Below are 18,320 nucleotides of genomic sequence, written 5' to 3' on the forward strand. Positions count from 1 at the left end.
GCATATAATTTGGTCGTTTATAAAATATAAAAGTCCACATTTTTCACAATATTATTGTTTGTTATTAATAAAAGTTTATTAATACGCCAAGTCAGATGAAGAAAACGAATAATAAATAGATAAATGAAAACAACAGCTTCATTCTAAGGTTTTTAAATACATTGTTTATAGTTGTTCCCCATCAGACTAGGTGAATTTGACAGTGTCAAAATTCGGGGTACAATGAGCATACGGGGATCAACGGGGTTACTTCCAATCTAGTGGCAGTTCATTCCCTAAACAGTTACCATGCATTTGGAATAGTGCAATGTTATTCGAATCGTTTTCAGACACATAAGAGAAATGCCCATATATATCATATATGGCAAAAATTGACAAAGTTACGTTCATTCTTTTTCTGATTTTGAAAGCAATTCTTTCTTCTACTTAGTTGAATATGTTGCTCTAAGCTCGAGGGTTACTCTTCTCTTGTCAATTTTTTTTTCAAGATCTAGATTTCAGAGATGGCAAATTCGATTATCGGTATGGATAAAGATTACTGCTGAAAAGAAACAACATATATTTCTTCAAACTTTCTCAAAAACGTTTACAATATTTGCAATCTATATGACTCGACCACGATTTAAACCGACCCTGCCTGTCACAGTCCCAAATTCAGACCTGCTACATCACGGCTAGTTGGCAGGCTGAATTTCGATTCACTTGTGGAAAATCCGTCTCTTTGCCTTCGAGGCTTTGTTGCGTTGCCATTGTCCTAACACGAGTATCTACGCGGCCTGGGCACGGCAACCGCCCCCACTGGCATTGTACCGAGGCTGCTGTCGTGACGGAGAACCAGATTTGATTGCGATAGACAGCAATCGAAAACAGCCTCGAATGGAGGCATCAGGTGTGTGCCTGTCTATAGGCATGGATGTCCCTGCCCAAAGCTGGGACCTACTACAGCACAATCGGGATGATGAAGAGAAGTGTGTATTGTGATGCTACTCTGAAGACACATAAAATGGTTATTTTCTTGGGTCACAGCCCTCTTGTGTGACAATAACCTGCTTACAGATTCAGGCTTTGCGGGTTTGATGCTTGAACCATCCACACCCACCTGCTACCTATATGAAGTCTATAGCACGGCATGCCGAGTGCCGTCGAGTCGAGTGCGGGGAACCATCTCGTATACACCACCGACGAGAGCGCACGGCGAGTTGATAAAGGATACACCAGTGGATTTGCTGTTGCTTTGTTGATGATTGTGGGTGGCGTGTTAGCATTTGGGCCAGAGGGGATGAACGCATGCGTCGGATTGTGTGGTCCATCGCTATTGTTGCTCGCGTGCTGTTCGTACTTTCTCTCGATTTTCTGCTCTCTGAAATCCCACCGGCAGTTTGTTTTCGTATACATTGCACACTTGACGAAAATGCTTGGTATTGGTGGCGAAAATTTTAGTCCTCTCATCCTCTTAGTCCTTTAGTCATCTGAAATTTGTTAACTTTCAGCTCCGAGTAATTGTACTCCAGTACTATTTTCTGACTGACTGCCATTCCACTGAAATTATTCGGTAATATTGAGACTATGGGCCCTCCTTAGCCATGCGGTAAGACGCGCGGCTACAAAGCAAAACCATGTTGAGGGTGCCTGGGTTCGATTCCCGGTGCCGGTCTAGGAAATTTTCGGATTGGAAATTGTCTCGGCTTCCCTGGGCATAAAAGTATTCGTGTTAACCTAATGATATACGAATGCAAAAATGGTAACTTGGCTTAGAAACCTCGCAGTTCAGCCGAAGCCGTCACTTCCCTTATATTGTTTCTGAGAAAAAAAAAACTATTTTCTGACGATTTTTGAAATTGCGGTGGTGCCGTCAAACGGGGTGACTTGCAACGCTTTTTGGGTTTCTCTCTCCATAATTCTAGGATACAAGGATTTATTCATTCTACTCGTATATGATACCTCATACTAAGGATTAGACGTATAATTAGATAGGGAAAGATTCCCCAGTGCATGACATGACACATAAGCCATTTAACGAAAACCTCTCTAATGAGTAAAACAGTTTTTGGAAAATGAAATTATTGTGTATCAACTGTTGCAAGTCACTCAAAGCAAAAAGACGATATTTCGAAAAAAAAAAAACTAAAAAAAACTTTTAATTAGATACTGTAACTGGAGAGAGGATCGATTTTGGTAAAATTATTCTCAATTTGCTACACGAGCTTAGAGCTTAGGATTTACGACGTTCGACTTTCAATTGATAAAATAGTGACATTAAATAATTGAAAAAAAAGTTACATTTTTATCTAATCACCAATAAATGCAAACAAGGGCCACGTGATGACAGAAATTGATGGTTTTGTTTATTTTTATTTTTAAAACAATAAACTTGTGGAAAACGCAAGTGTTGCAAGTTACCCCGCTGTTGCAAATCACGGTACGGTACCTATATGTCAGAAGCTCACTGTTTCAATCTTTTAGAGGTGAGCGCCGCCACCAAAAGTTTTTGACTTCACGCCATCGCCAACATTTTTTCATAAGGCGTAGTCTTGCCAATCCGGAGATGGCGAGTTCTCGGATTGGCGAGTTCGACCTTCGGGTTGGAAACATTATCGACTCCCTGATCCATTGTACTTGCCAAACACAAGATACATACTAATGCAATGGCGGGCATAGAAAAGCTTTCAAGTAATAACTAAGGAAATGCTAATAGAATACAAAGTTGAAAAGCAGCCCAAGTTCCAGTTGGAATGTAGAGCCATTGAAGAAGAAAAAGAAGAAGAAGAAAAAGAAGAAGGAGAAGAGGAAGAAGAAGAAGAAGAAGAAGAAGAAGAAGAAGAAGAAGAAGAAGAAGAAGAAGAAGAATCCGAAGCATTTTGGCGTGGAAATTCCAAACAATTAGGTCATTATATGGTCCACACATTCTTATGGATCCTGTACACCTCCGGTGGTGCAAAGGGCCGAATTGAAAGATCTCCATCCTGAGCGTAGCCCAGCTATCACTTTAACCTGCTGCCAGGTTAGATTTCGGTCGATTTCTTTTATTTCTTTATTGATGTCAATGTCTGTGATGTCAATGTCTGCGATGTCAATGTCTTAGACTGATGGTAGTAAGTAGAATTTTTTTTTGGTGTCTAAAGGAAAAGCATTGAGGACGTAAATGCCGAAATTTCGTTGAATGAGCCAAAATAATATTTTTTTTTTTTAATTTTTAATGCAGAGTTTCGGACTGAGTTTTTTTTGTTTAATGGCTCACAAATGTGTTTTGGCTTCAGCTGCTTACGATTTTGAGACAAAATTTGGGTTATAAACCAAGAAAAGGTGGTGGAATCGATTACTAATTATTGGAACGATTAATTGAGATGCGCTGCATAAAAGCTTTTTTTTGTCTTTGTCTTTGAAACTTCAACAAGCCGTTTGGAGTGGTTTCGATTGTATTAGGATTCACATAGGCATTCATTCGCACTCATATAGGATCGCATCAACTTTTGGTGTGCTCTTCAAGTCTTGTGAACTTTACGATTCGTTCCGTTCATGTTTTGATCATGTTAAAGTGATTTTCAAGCTTTTAAGTGCATAAAAACACTGTTTTTCCCTCAAAGTCATTATTCTACAAAATTCTTGAATTTATGACAAATCATTGCTTATTTATAATATTTATTTTCCTCTTTTTTCCCTGGACATTTGAGTAATATAATTGCTAATGTTCGATTCACCATTAAATTCTTAAAAATCAGAAGCTGAACATTTGTCATAAATTTGCACGCTAGGATTTCCTTAACCGATTCAATACGGATTTTTTTTCGTCGTATTTCAACATAAATTTTAAACATACTGCTTCAAAAATGGATGCAAACGATTAAAAAGTAGAAATATGGGGGTAAATATGTTTTTTGTAATCTCTTAGGGCTTCCAAACCTTCCTTGAGTTCAGATCTTGATGATCTACATAAAAAACAAAGCGTTTTACGGGGCTTCAATACTAATATGAAGCTGGCAATAGTACTTGAGACATAATTAAACTATTTTTATCAAATACCAGTATTATCAGAACATCAACGGTACTCCAAACTATTCTTGATGTTGGAGGTCTTCAAGATCAACAGAGTAATTCATAGGTTCCCGAGCTTGTTTGTTAGTTGGAAAAGCTCCATGGAACATCATTACGCCAGTATATACAAATCACAACATTCCCAGAGTTCCTCAGGTACTCAAAATCATTCTTGAGTTCAGATAATGGAGATCTTCAGAGTGGAGACCAACAGAGTGATTCATAGGTTTTCGAGCTTGTGTGTTAAATGAAGAACCCCTATGGGACATCATTACATCAGTATATAAGAAATTCAACATTACCATAATAGCTGCGGTACTTCAAACCATTCTTGAGTTCAGATATTGGAAGTCTACAACACCAGCAGAGTGATTCATAGGGTCCTGAGCTTGTGTGATAGTTGGAGCAACCCCATGGGACATCATTACGCCAGTATATACAAATCACAACATTCCCAGAGTTCCTCAGGTACTCAAAATCATTCTTGAGTTCAGATATTAAATATCTTCAAGACCAACAGAGTAATTCATAGGTTTTCGCGCTTGTGTGTTAGTTGGAGAAGCCCCATAGGACATAATTACATCAGTATATAAGAAATTCACCATTTCCAGAATAGCTACGGTACTCCAAACCATTATTGAGTTCAGATATTGGAGGTCTACAACACCAACAGGGTGATTCATAGGGTCCTGAGCTTGTGTGATAGTTGGAGCAACCCCATGGGACATCATTATACCAGTGTACGACTATACACAAATCACAACATTCTCAGAGTTCCTGGAGTACTCCAAATTGTTCTTGAGTTCAGATATTGAAGGTCTACTAGACCAACAGAGTGATTCATAGGTTTCTGAGCTTATTTGTTAGTTGGTGAAGCCTCATGGGACATCATTACAGCAGTTTATGTAAAATACAATTTTCCCAGAATATTTACGGTACTCCAAACCATTTTTGAATTCAGATAGGGGAACTGTACCGGTTTTGGCCATGTTCCTAATTTGGCTAATTTTGTGAATAACTCCAAAGACAAACCAATTCGCAAGGATTTTTTTAGTTCCAACAAGAGATATACCCCTCACCCTTCAACGCTGCTTTCAACTGATCGATTATTTTGGAAAAATATGTATTTTTCAGGGTTGGCCAAATTAGGCACTAAGTTGGCCAAAACCGGTGCACTTCCCCTATTGGGGGTCTATAAGACCAACAGATTGATGCAACGGCCACTTAGCTTATGTATCAGTTGCAAAAACCCCATGAGACATCATTACACCAGTATATGAGAATTATAACATTTCCAGAATATCTACGGTACTCCAAAGCGGTTATACCCCGTTAGGCATAAAGACGTTAGGCATAAGTATGTTAGGCATAAAATGACCCAAAGAACAGCCTATGACATAAAGAAGGCAGAATTATGCCAAACGTCCATTATGCCTAACGTACATTTTGCCTATCGTCTGTTATGCCTAACGTCCATTATGCCTAACGTACTTATGCCTAACGTCCTTATGCATAACGTCGCGGACCCACTCCAAAGCATTCTTGAGTTCATATATTGGCGGTCTACAAGATCAACAGAGTAATCCATAGGCTCCCGAGCTTGTATGCTAGTTTGAGAAGCCCCATAAGACATCATTAAAACAGTTTCTGTAATATCGTTCAAAAATGGCTACAACTAAACGTACCTCCAAAACGTCGTCCATTTTCGCCCGTCTGGAGTACACCTTTTTTTCGGAACCTAAAACGTGTTAAAAATGCCAGTCAACGGAAGCATCGTACAAAACAGTCTGCTGAGAGCAAAATCAACCTCCAGCGCGCCAGTAATGCATACCGTCGTTTGAATTCAACTCTGTATAAGGCACATGTTATGAGGGTACAAACCAGTCTTAATCCAGGCCGTAATCCGAAATATTTTTAGAAATTTGTCAATAGCAAAAGGAAAAATTCGTCGTGAAATGTTCGCCAAATTCTTTGCATCAGTGTTCGAGCCAGTGCAAGCAACAGACGCCGAAGCTGAATCTGCATCATTAAATGTACCTCTGGACCTTCTTAATTTGACAACATTCGTGGTTACTCCTGGAATGATTATCGCTGCTGCCAAAAAGTTGAAAAGTTCCTTTTCCTTTGGTCCTGATGGCATCCCATCTGTTGTGTTCTGCCGTTGTGCAGCTGTTTTTGCTGAGCCGCTTTCCTCCATTTTTAATCGATCACTGGACGACGGCATTTTTCCGGACATTTGGAAACAATCCTATATGTTTCCGGTATTCTTATTGGCATTACATCCCCACACTGGGACAGAGCCGCCTCGCAGCTTAGTGTCCATTAAGCACTTCCACAGTTATTAACTGCGAGGTTTCTAAGCCAGGTTACCATTTTTGCATTCGTATATCATGAGGCTAGCACGATGATACTTTTATGCCCAGGGAAGTCGAGACAATTTCCAATCCGAAAATTGTCTAGACCGGCACCGGGAATCGAACCCAGCCACCCTCAGCATGGTCTTGCTTTGTAGCCGCGCGTCTTACCGCACGGCTAAGGAGGGCCCCTACAAGAAAGAAATGTTTCCGGTATACAAAATGGTGATAGAAAGGATGTCAAGAACTATCGAGGAATAACCAACTTGTCTGCAGCATCAAAGTTATTCGAAATAATTATCAGTGATGTTATTCTAAGCCAATCGAAGAACTACATCTCTACCGATCAGCATGGTTTTATGCCTACAAACCTGCTCAAACTCACTCACACTTGTATTAGTGCTATGGAGAATAAGGCTCAAGTAGATGTTATCTACACCGATTTGAAGGCTGCTTTCGACAAGATCGACCACAACATCATGTTGTCCAAACTATCGCGCCTCGGAGCAACGACCAAACTCACTTCGTGGCTTGGTTCTTACCTAACTGGCAGAACACTCCGTGTGAAAATTGACTCGTGCGTTTCGTCCCCTTTCTGCAACTTATCTGGAGTGCCCAAGGAAGCAACTTGGGACCTCTGCTGTTTACATTCTACTTCAACGACGTTGCATCGAAATTGGGTTTGGATTGCAGAATTATCTATGCAGACGACCTGAAAATATATCTAATAGTACGATCAGTTGATGACTGTTATCGTCTGCAAAGTTTGTTGAACGTGTTCATTACCTGGTGCTATCAGAACAAATTGACTGTCAGTGCTCTGTTATGACCTTCCATCGTTCAAAACACCCATTATTGTTTGATTACCGTATTGATGGAACCACACTTCAAACAGTTACGGAGGTTACTGATCTTGGAGTTGTGTTGGATCCAAAACTGACGTTCAACGCCCATTATACGTCGATAATTGCCAAGGTTTGCCAGCTGGGTTTCATATCGAAAATTGCGAAATCAAATTTTGATCCACACTGCTTGAAGTCCTTGTACTGTGCGCTGGTGCGACCTATCGTGGAAACCGCTTCTATTGTCTGGACTCCGAATGACGTTGTATGGAACTTGAGAATTGAACGTGTCCAACGGAGGTTTATTCGAATGGCCCTGCGTCATTTACCATGGCGTGATCCACTTGCCACGTGATCCATTCGTGCCATTCAACGACCTCTTCGACAACGATCACTACTGCAGGATCGATTTCATCGTACGTTCTTTGGGCACAATGAACCAGTCTCTGCAATGATCAGGACATTTACAGAGGTTGAGGAGCTTTTTGACTTTTGCGAAGCACCCGAACGTTTTAAAAATAGGGTGAAGAGGTCACTATTATTGTAACCGTTAGTTTGAGTTTCATTCATTAAGACTAAGCTGTCAGATGAATTATAATTAAATAAATAAATAAATAAATACACCAGTATATACAAATCATAACATTCCCAGAATATCTACGATACCATACATGAACTATTCCAACTCATAAAAATAGTTGAGACATCGGAGATTTTCATGTTGATCGTTTTGAATATTAGGTTCTGTACTCAAGGACAGTTTGGAGTTTCGTAGATATTGAAGTCCCGTGGAGCTATTCCAACTAATAAAACTAGTAGGGACATCGAGGATCTTCATGTTGATCGATTTGAATATTAAGATCTGTACTCAAGGATAGTTTGGAGAGTCGTAGATGTCGAACGAAGTATGTAGTGTGTCTGTAATGGTGTTACGAGGTACAGTGGAGCTATTCCAACTCATAAAAATAGTGGGGACATCAAAGATCTTCTTGTTGATCCATTTGAATATTAGGATCTGAGCTCAAAGACAGTTTGGAGTATCGTAGAAGTTCAACGAATTCTGTAATGTGTCTAAAATGGTGTTACGAGGTACCTTGGAGCTATTCCAACTCATAAAAATAGTTGAGACATCGAAGATCTTCGTGTTGATCGTTTTGAATATTAAGATCTGTACTCAAAGATAGTTTGGAGAGTCGTAGATGACGAACGAATTCTGTAGTTTGTCTGTGATGGTGTAATGAAGTCCCGTGGAGCTATTCCAACTCATAGATATAAATAGCTGAGACACCGGAGATCTACATGTTGATCGATTTGAACATTAAGATCTGTACTCAAGGATTGTTTTGAGAGTCGTAGATGTCGAGTGAAGGCTGTAATGTGTCTGTTATTGTGTTACAAGGTACTGTGGTGCTATTCCAACTCATATAAATAGAGGGAACATCGTAGATCTTCATGTTGCTCGATTTGAACATTAAGATCTGTACTCAAGGACGGTTTGGAGTATCGTAGATATTGAAAAAGCTCTGTTAGAGCGCTGGGCAGGCGCAGTATTTTATCATTAAGCATTTCAATTTAAAATATATAACAAGAATATGGTAAAGTATGGTGTTGATTCCTAAGAACATCAAAATTACAACTCAAGGATAGTTTGGATGCTCTAGATCACCGCGCAATATTTTTCCTGGATAGAGCAGTTAATTTTGAACATTTTTGCTGAAGAAAGCAAGGTTCTATCTCTTAAAACTGATTTTTGACAGCTGATTTTCGTCTTGGGTCATATATGATCCATATGTATTGGATCTGTTACAAGTTATTCGAACAAAACATAAATCAAACCATATGTTATTTGATGCTTACAATAAACGACTTCCAAATTTGGTTCATTTCACCATATGTCTGTGTGCTTTTACCATGACCACTTCAAGAATTGAACTCAATAATAGTTTGAAGTATCATACATGTGCTGGGAATAAATGTTCATAATAGTGAAGTAATGTCCCATGATCTAAAATATATAGCCCTTACAACGCGTTGTTGATGATACAGGCGACCAAGATTAGAACTAAAGAAATATTTGGAGTATTGATTGAGTGTTGATGTTTTCAGAATACTGAAATTTGTATATAATTATGATATTTTTCCCTAAGGAGCTGTTCAAACTCCAAATTATCGCTGAGACCCCGAAAAAAGTTTTGTTGGTCATGTACAACATCAAGATCAAAAGTCAAGGAAGCTTGGAAGACATAAAATACTTTTATAATCCACGTAGATCTGCTCTTTTGGTAGATTTGAAGTATGTAGTGTATAATGCTGGCCAAATGGTAAATCCAAACTATGGGCAATAGTCGGCAAGAGTTAAATAAAATATCAATAGACGTGTGGCTACAAAGGGGCTGTCCATTAACTACGTAGACTCTTAAGAAGGGAGGGAGGGGTTTCAAAAAAGTCTACGTTAGTCTACGAAGGGGGACCAAAAGTCTATGTAGACTTTTTTATTTATATTTTTTTGTTACGAAAACAGTGTATACAGCCCTGTTCGAAGTTCACTTACTTGTTTAATTTTTCTCTAGAACCTAACGAAACAATCTCTGAATTTCTTCTCAATCTTTGAAAATCTAATGAATATCACTTGAGTAATAGTCTGAGCTTAGAATTATCATGGATTTCACTAGGAAATTTCTCTGTGATGAGCAGAAAAATTCTCCGAAGTATTCTATAAAAAATTTCGAATTCGATTTACGGCAGAAACTATAAGTAATTCTTTAGAATTTTCAAGGAAAATGGAGTACTTAAACGGAAAATTCTTTTTTCAACTGAATATTCTCCATAATTTACATGGAAAAATATTCGGAAAATTCTTTGGAATGTCCATAAGATTTTTTTAAACTTCCTTAGGAAATTGTATAAAATTTGCAAGAGAACTTCAAAAAAAATCGTGGGAAACCATTCTAAAATTCCACGGAAAATATTTCGGAATATCCGCTTAAACTTAAAAATTACCTCAAGAAATGAATCTTAATTTTCACTGGAAAATACGGTATTTTTACGGGCCGAGAATGTTTTCCACCTGAAAACATCCTAGACCGGACCGAGAATCGAACTCTGGATTGGCATTCCTGCGCTTTTGCTCGCAAGGGAATTTAAAGACCCCAAATAACTTACTCATTTTCTTTAAATCTGGGTAATTTTCATTCATTCGTCTTTATTTTAACCGAGGTTTCGATTCAATCAAAGTTAATTGCCTATTTCCGGGGATTAAACCACCCGACTTGGACGTTAATTTACAATGTTATGGAAACTCATATGTAAATATGTACGTTATGTGGAAGATATTGATTTGAAAAATGTATTGGAGGTAACCACTTTCCCTTCGATGGGACTCGAACCCATGACCCTACAGTACGCTAGACTGGTGCTTTAACCAACTAAGCTACGAAGGACCTCCGTCGGCCTTCGCAACCTAGCGGCTACTGAACGAGCTCGAGATTCCCAAATTGGACGCATAGTCAAATCACTCGCAATCCATTTCTCAAGCCAACACTACCACATGTGTATAGTACACGTTCACATTAGAGGAGCGTGAGTATTTAGAATGTCTGGCGGCTGTACACATTCTTCATCAGCAACAGTACTGATCAAGTGAGGTTGTGTAAGCATTTGCCAGTCGGTCGTCAAGCTAGTCTAGCGTACTGTAGGGTCATGGGTTCGAGTCCCATCGAAGGGAAAGTGGTTACCTCCAATACATTTTTCAAATCAATATCTTCCACATAACGTACATATTCACATATGAGTTTCCATAACATTGTAAATTAACGTCCAAGTCGGGTGGTTTAATCCCCGGAAATAGGCAATTAACTTTGATTGAACTGAACCTGAGTTGCGTGCTCTTGCCTACGCAATGCGGTCGGGTCTGCGCTTGACGACCGACTGGCAAATGCTTACACCACCTCACTTGATCAGTACTGTTGCTGATGAAGAATGTGTACAGCCGCCAGACATTCTAAATACTCACGCTCCTCTAATGTGAACGTGTACTATACACATGTGGTAGTGTTGGCTTGAGAAATGGATTGCGAGTGATTTGACTATGCGTCCAATTTGGGAATCTCGAGCTCGTTCAGTAGCCGCTAGGTTGCGAAGGCCGACGGAGGTCCTTCGTAGCTTAGTTGGTTAAAGCACCAGTCTAGCGTACTGTAGGGTCATGGGTTCGAGTCCCATCGAAGGGAAAGTGGTTACCTCAATACATTTTTCAAATCAATATCTTCCACATAACGTACATATTCACATAGGAAAGAGGTCTCGAGTCAAATTTGCGAAATTGCTAATAGAGATTTTCAAATCGACGAAATCAACATGATTTCTTCGCAAGTATTATTATTATTTAATCAGACTAAGGCCGAAGTGGCCTGTGCGGTATATAAGAGTCTTCTCCATTCGGCTCGGTCCATGGCTACACGTCGCCAACCACGCAGTCTACGGAGGGTCCGCAAGTCATCTTCCACTTGATCGATCCACCTTGCCCGCTGCGCACCTCGCCTTCTTGTGCCCGTCGGATCGTTGTCGAGAACCATTTTCACCGGGTTACTGTCCGACATTCTGGCTACGTGCCCGGCCCATCGCAGTCGTCCGATTTTCGCGGTGTGAACGATGGATGGTTCTCCCAACAGCTGATGCAATTCGTGGTTCATTCGCCTCCTCCACGTACCGTCCGCCATCTGCACCCCACCATAGATGGTACGCAGCACTTTCCTTTCGAAAACTCCAAGTGCGCGTTGGTCCTCCACGAGCATCGTCCAGGTCTCGTGTCCGTAGATGACTACCGGTCTAATTAGCGTTTTGTAGATTGTCAGTTTGGTACGGCGGCGAACTCTATTCGATCGAAGCGTCTTGCGGAGTCCAAAGTACGTCCGATTTCCAGCCACTATGCGTCTCCGAATTTCTCTGCTGGTGTCATTTTCGGCAGTCACCAGTGAGCCCAAGTACACAAATTCTTCTACCACCTCGATTTCGTCACCACCGATGCAAACTCGCGGTGGGTGGCTCACATTGTCTTCTCTTGAGCCTCTTCCTATCATGTACTTCGTCTTCGACGTGTTGATGACTAGTCCGATCCGCTTAGCTTCCCTCTTCAGTCTGATGTAGGCTTCCTCCATCTTCTCAAAGTTACGTGCCATAATATCTATGTCGTCGGCGAAACCAAATAGCTGGACGGACTTATTGAAAATTGTACCACTCGTGTTAATCCCTGCTCTTCGTATTACCCTTCCAAAGCGATGTTGAATAGCAAACACGAAAGACCATCACCTTGCCGTAACCCTCTGCGGGTTTCGAAGGGACTCGAGAATGCCCCTGAAACTCGAACTACGCACATCACCCGATCCATCGTCGCTTTGATCAACCGTGTCAGTTTATCCGGAAAACCGTGTTCGTGCATTAGCTGCCATAGCTGGCCCCGATCGATTGTATCATATGCGGCTTTGAAGTCGATGAATAGATGATGTGTGGGCACGTTGTATTCGCGGCACTTCTGCAGTACTTGGCGAATGGCGAACACCTGGTCCGTGGTGGAGCGTTCGCCCATAAAACCCGCCTGGTACTGCCCCACGAACTCCCTTGCAGTTGGTGCTAGTCGGCGGCATAAAATTTGGGAGAGTACCTTGTAGGCGGCGTTCAGCAATGTGATTGCGCGGTAGTTGCTACAATCCAGCTTATCGCCCTTTTTGTAGATGGGACACACGAGACCTTCCATCCACTCCTGCGGCAAAATTTCCTCCTCCCAAATATTGGTAATGACCCAGTGCAGCGCTCTAGCCAGTGCCTCACCACCGTGTTTAGCTCTCTTGGTAGTTGGTCAACCCCAGGGGCTTTGTTGTTCTTCAACCGGCCAATCTCCTCCTGGATTTCCTGGAGATCCGGAGCCGGTAGAATTATGTCCTGCGCGCGTTCTCCCAGGTCCATCACCATACCGCCATCTTCGTCTGCCACATCGCCATTCAGGTGTTCTTCGTAGTGCTGCCGCCACCTTTGGATCACCTCACGCTCGTTCGTAAGAAGGTTCCCGTTTATGTCCTTACACATATCAGGCTGTGGCACGTGGCCCTTACGTGAACGGTTTAACTTCTCATAGAACTTTCGTGTGTTATTAGCGCGGTACAGTTGCTCCGTTTCTTCACGGTCTCGATCTTCCTGCTGGCGCTTTTTCCTCCGGAAAATCGAGTTTTGTCTGTTCCGCGCCTGTTTATATCGTGCCTCGTTCGCCCTCGTGCGGTGTTGCAGCAATCTCGCCCATGCTGCATTCTTCTCTTCCACTAACTGCTCACATTCGCCGTCATACCAGTCGTTTCTCTGATCCGGGGGCACCGTGCCAAGTGCAGCGTTTGCGGTGCTATCAATGGCGGATCGAATATCTCTCCAGCCATCTTCAAGAGACGCTGCGCCTAGCTGCTCTTCCGTTGGAAGTGCCACTTCCAGCTGCTGCGCGTATTCTTGGGCTAGTCTACCATCTTGTAGCCGCCCAATGTTAAGCCGCGGCGTCCGACTTCGACGCGTGTTGTACACCGTCGAGAGTTTTGAGCGCAGGCATACTGCAACGAGGTAGTGGTCGGATTCAATATTCGCACTGCGGTAAGTGCGGACGTTCGTGATGTCGGAGAAGAATTTACCGTCGATTAGAACGTGGTCGATTTGGTTTTCCGTTTCTTGGTTAGGTGATCTCCATGTGGCCTTGTGGATATTTTTGCGGGGAAAGAAGGTGCTTCGGACTACCATTCCGCGGGAGGCTGCGAAGTTTATGCATCGTTGGCTGTTGTCATTCGATACGGTGTGCAGACTATCCGGTCCGATGACCGGTCTATACATTTCCTCCTTTCCTACCTGTGCGTTCATGTCACCGATGACGATTTTAACGTCCCGCAGTGGGCATCCATCGTATGTCTGCTCCAGCTGTGCGTAGAACGCTTCTTTCTCGTCGTCGGGTCTCCCTTCGTGTGGGCAGTGCACGTTGATGATGCTATAGTTGAAGAAACGGCCTTTAATCCTCAGCTTGCACATCCTTGCGTTGATTGGCTGCCACCCAATCACGCGTTGGCGCATCTTACCCAGCACTATGAAGCCGGTTCCCAGCTCGTTGGTGGTGCCACAGCTTTGATAGAAGGTAGCCGCTCGATGCCCGCTTTTCCACACTTTCTGTCCTGTCCAGCAAATCTCCTGCAGCGCCACGACGTCGAAGTTGCGGGGATGTAATTCATCGTAGATCATCCTGTCGCAACCTGCGAAACCTAGCGACTTGCAATTCCATGTTCCAAGCTTCCAATCGTGATCCTGTATTCGTCGCCTAGGTCTTTGCCGATTATATCGAGTCGCATTATCTCTTATATTGTTCGTAATGATTGGTTTTCTAGGCAGCTTATTGGGCCTGCGCAAACCTCCTGTCTCGTCGGAGGGCCGTCGTGTCAGGGCTGTTTAGCGTCCCACCTAACACCAGGACTTGGGCTTGTGCGTTTTGAGCGGCACACGGTCGCTTTGGTGGGGCCTACTTGCGGATACATGCAGCTTTTTATAGAGGTTTAACAGGGCCCACTGTCAAACCCCACCACATCCTAGGCAAGCCCCACAACTCGCAGATGGCCTGGGGAGGGATCGTCAAGCCCTTGGACATAGTCCCTGCTGCCCCCCTTCGCAAGTAGTAAGGTCAAAGATTGTACGTCTATAGTTTTCACGGTTATACAAATTTTGGCATTATATCAACTAGCACTAAAATTATGGACCAAACACAAAAGGGTGCCCACAACCGAACCTCTTTCCCTGATGAATGCAAAGTAAGCAGAGAAGTGAAGAAGCAAGCTAAATTTCAACGAACTTACAAATTTTGTAGCTTTTTCTGCTACTTACAGATTTATTAGGTGACTCGTGAACATGACTCGCACGGTTGTAGACCGTTATTTTATATTAGTAATATAATAAACTGATGTGCAATTAGTCTTAAAATGTAGCTCTGAACTGTTACAAAACTCTGTGTAAGCGTTAATTCGATTTTCTTTCAAAAATCTCATCTCCAGCAAGTGAACCAGAAACTTAACTGTCAAAGTAGCATAAGAATTAATGAATTTATTTACCGGCCGGCCGCGGAATTTTTCTCAAATGTTTAAAATTCCCGTCAAAACTGTTTACAGAGTGAGAAAATTAAGCTCATTTATAAAGATGAGCCAGCCAAGGGCTGCAAGTCTCTTTAATGAAGACAAAAAAGCTCGTTTATGCCATTTGAGAGACAATTAAACTAATTATTGCCTTTTTTTCATTTATTTTCCTTTTTTCTTTCTAATTGTTAACTTTTTCTTTCTGCATAGCGCCATTGTGAACCATTCGATTCTAACCACCCACCATTCCCACAATTCATCCATATCCGACTAAGGCTCCTCGATAAAGCGTCGACTGCAAAAGGATAGATAAGCTCGTCACTGCTCTCTTTCGCTCCCGCTCTGGGCTTCGTCCTTTCGGGGGAAGCACGTTGCTTTACTCTTGTCGATGGTTTTTTTTTCGGTTGGTGAGCCGTTTCTCCACGACAATATGAATGTTGGTAGGTACTACGGCCGTCCATCCAGCCAGCCAGCCAGCCAGCCATCCACCGAACGACTAGCAATCCTGCCATAGTGGCAAAGTTGGTAGATTGCGATTTCGGCGACCGGAACCAGCCTGGCAGTCAAGTCAGCCAGTTAGTTGACGTTCGTATCTTTTACCGAGAAAAGGTGCATGAATATTGTATGTACGCAGATTCCTTACCGAGTTTCGTTCCTTTCGTATTGTCGTACTGGTACTGGTTGCTTTGGGTAGATTCGGTAGCTCGCGTCGTTCGTTGGGTCTTAACCTAGAGTTCGCCCGCCCTAGGTGTGTTGCCAAGTGAAGTGGAACAACCCCACTGTGTCTGAGTTCGGTGAAACGTTACGCCAGGTGAAACAGTGTATTATAGGTGTTGCAGTTTGTTGGTGGATTTGTGTTCGTTTCTGGGCGCGCGTTTGTTCAATTCTTCTGCATCTTCTAGTGGCGAAAGTTTTCTCGGGAAACTTTTCAAGAAGCGCTACGTGATAGTGGAGGCTTAAGTGGAGTGATAAAAGCCGACTCGAAAGTCCCTAAGTGAATCGGATGCCTTTCAACGGGTGTTAAAGTTGATCCCACCTCGTGGTGTGATATCAGTGAATGATATTTTTTGCGCGCTTTCGAAATCTGGGTCCTGATGAATATTTAACGGCCGTGTAAATTACGTCCAACCGCACACGTGTTAGATGGACCGTGGGAAACCGAGGTGTGATTAAAATAAATTAGAGCTCAGCGTGTATCCCCGAGAGCATCCCAACCGGTTATTTGCTGCGGAGAGCCGACCGACCAACCGCTGCTGACCACGAGGCGCAGGAAGTGGTCCTTTAGAGAGCAATAGCACACACAATAGTTCGCCGCACACACCACTGGTTTACTCTTCGCAGGTTGCACTCCCGTATGTTAGGATTGTGTTGAATGGCACCCACTATCAATCCGGCGACGCATCCGATCAAAATGCTCCAGTTCAACACTAATAACAGTAATTCCCGCGCCAGCTCGATGCGGCGACCGGATACCACCGCTTCGGGATCGTCCATGTATACTGCAGGTTAGTGCAATTTGTAGGTTAGGGTGGAAATAATACGTATGTTTCGAATTTATTTATTTTTATTTACTCGTACAACAGGTTGTAATGAAAGGGTGTACTTTCTATCAGAAAATAGATAATTATCGGATGTTTAGAACATTAAACCTCATACAGCTTGAAATAACTTATTATGGGCTTGAAGTCAACACAAATTAATGTATTGCAAATCCAGGGATTGATGTGTCTGTTTACAGAGCATAGAAACGAAAAGTAAAATATTCAGTGGAGTTATTGTTCACCCGGCTAGAATGTCATATCAAAATTATATCAACATATGATATTATTTTATTCTTAATTTCCTCAACAAAATTTGCTAGAAACTTGGTAAAGGATGTTGTTAAAATAAAGTCGGGTCGATGTTTAGTCGAAATACGTATCTGTCTAAGTGGTGGAATTAAATGGGATAGTATAAACTCGTCAACTGATAAAATCTTGTTACACCATTAGAAAGAAAATGGCTACTAAGAACAAAATTTTATACAAATATTATAAATCTCGCTTAACTTTTCAAAAGGTCCTAAGTAACATTTTTTTCATGAATTAATTTGAATGGCGCAATCAACAGACCAATATGAAAGCTTTTGATTGCAGTACTCAAATTAATTCATGAAAAAAATGTTACTTAGGTCCTTTTGAAAAGTTAAGCGAGAAATGTCACATTGTGTTGGGATTATGTTCAGTTTTTGTTATGCTCTTCTAGTCGGGTAATTATCTGCAATACCCACATTTCGAGGATTTATCTGCAATCTAATTTTTATGATTACATAAACAAAGAATTGAAACATTTTACATATTTCTTGCCTCATGTGAATTCGGTATTACCCATACTTGAGGAATTCCTTTACTTTGGATTGGGTCAAACTCGCTCGTTTTCGAAGGGTTGTTTTTTGGAATTTTTGCAACATGACCTACCTATCAAATCATTGCTACATATACAAGCATAACAATGTTATCGCTCATCTAAAAAATATAACTGATATTTCTGTAATATTTCTGAGGCAAGACGTAAAAAGCATTCTATTTTACTACTGTATAGTACAGTCCAATCTTATTTTGATACTGTACTGAAAACCTCCATAATATACCGCTTTACTCTATGTAGGTGTATTCAATTTGTTTCACAATATTTTTAAATGTTTTAAACTATTTTTAGGCAAGTATTTGTGTGGTGTTTTTTATCATCAAGAACAATAAACAAACAGAAAGAAAAAAACCAGACTAATCCACCTAGCGGCGATGATGCATTTCTCGTTCATTATAAAAAGTATTAAGAAAAGTTCATTAAAGAGGTCAAAAAGCAATTAATGGCTTAATTACATGTTTTGATTGTAATAAAGCCTTTTTAAAAAAATGAATGATTCATCAAAGATTTAAAAATTTTGGAGTAATAATAAGCATCAGACGATAAAAGCC

At 41.5% G+C, this 18,320-nt stretch overlaps 1 protein-coding gene across 3 annotated transcripts in view; it reads left to right on the forward strand.

Moving 5' to 3' along the window:
• The window catches only part of LOC134210992 (band 7 protein AGAP004871), a 457,813-nt gene that overhangs the window by 76,828 nt on the left and 362,665 nt on the right, over window positions 1-18,320 (forward strand). The window contains exon 1 of one of the 3 annotated variants that reach the window (XM_062687489.1): window positions 15,946-16,868. The exons of 1 other annotated variant lie outside the window; for it this stretch is intronic. In XM_062687489.1, the coding sequence (XP_062543473.1) occupies window positions 16,736-16,868 (133 nt within the window). In that variant the 5' untranslated portion in view covers window positions 15,946-16,735. Of the gene's footprint in view, window positions 1-15,945; window positions 16,869-18,320 lie in introns of those variants that run through there. One more of the 3 variants, XM_062687490.1, reaches the window with a different exon arrangement.

This window comes from Armigeres subalbatus, chromosome 2 (assembly GCF_024139115.2).
Source record: "Armigeres subalbatus isolate Guangzhou_Male chromosome 2, GZ_Asu_2, whole genome shotgun sequence".
NCBI classification, from domain to species: Eukaryota; Metazoa; Arthropoda; class Insecta; order Diptera; family Culicidae; genus Armigeres; species Armigeres subalbatus.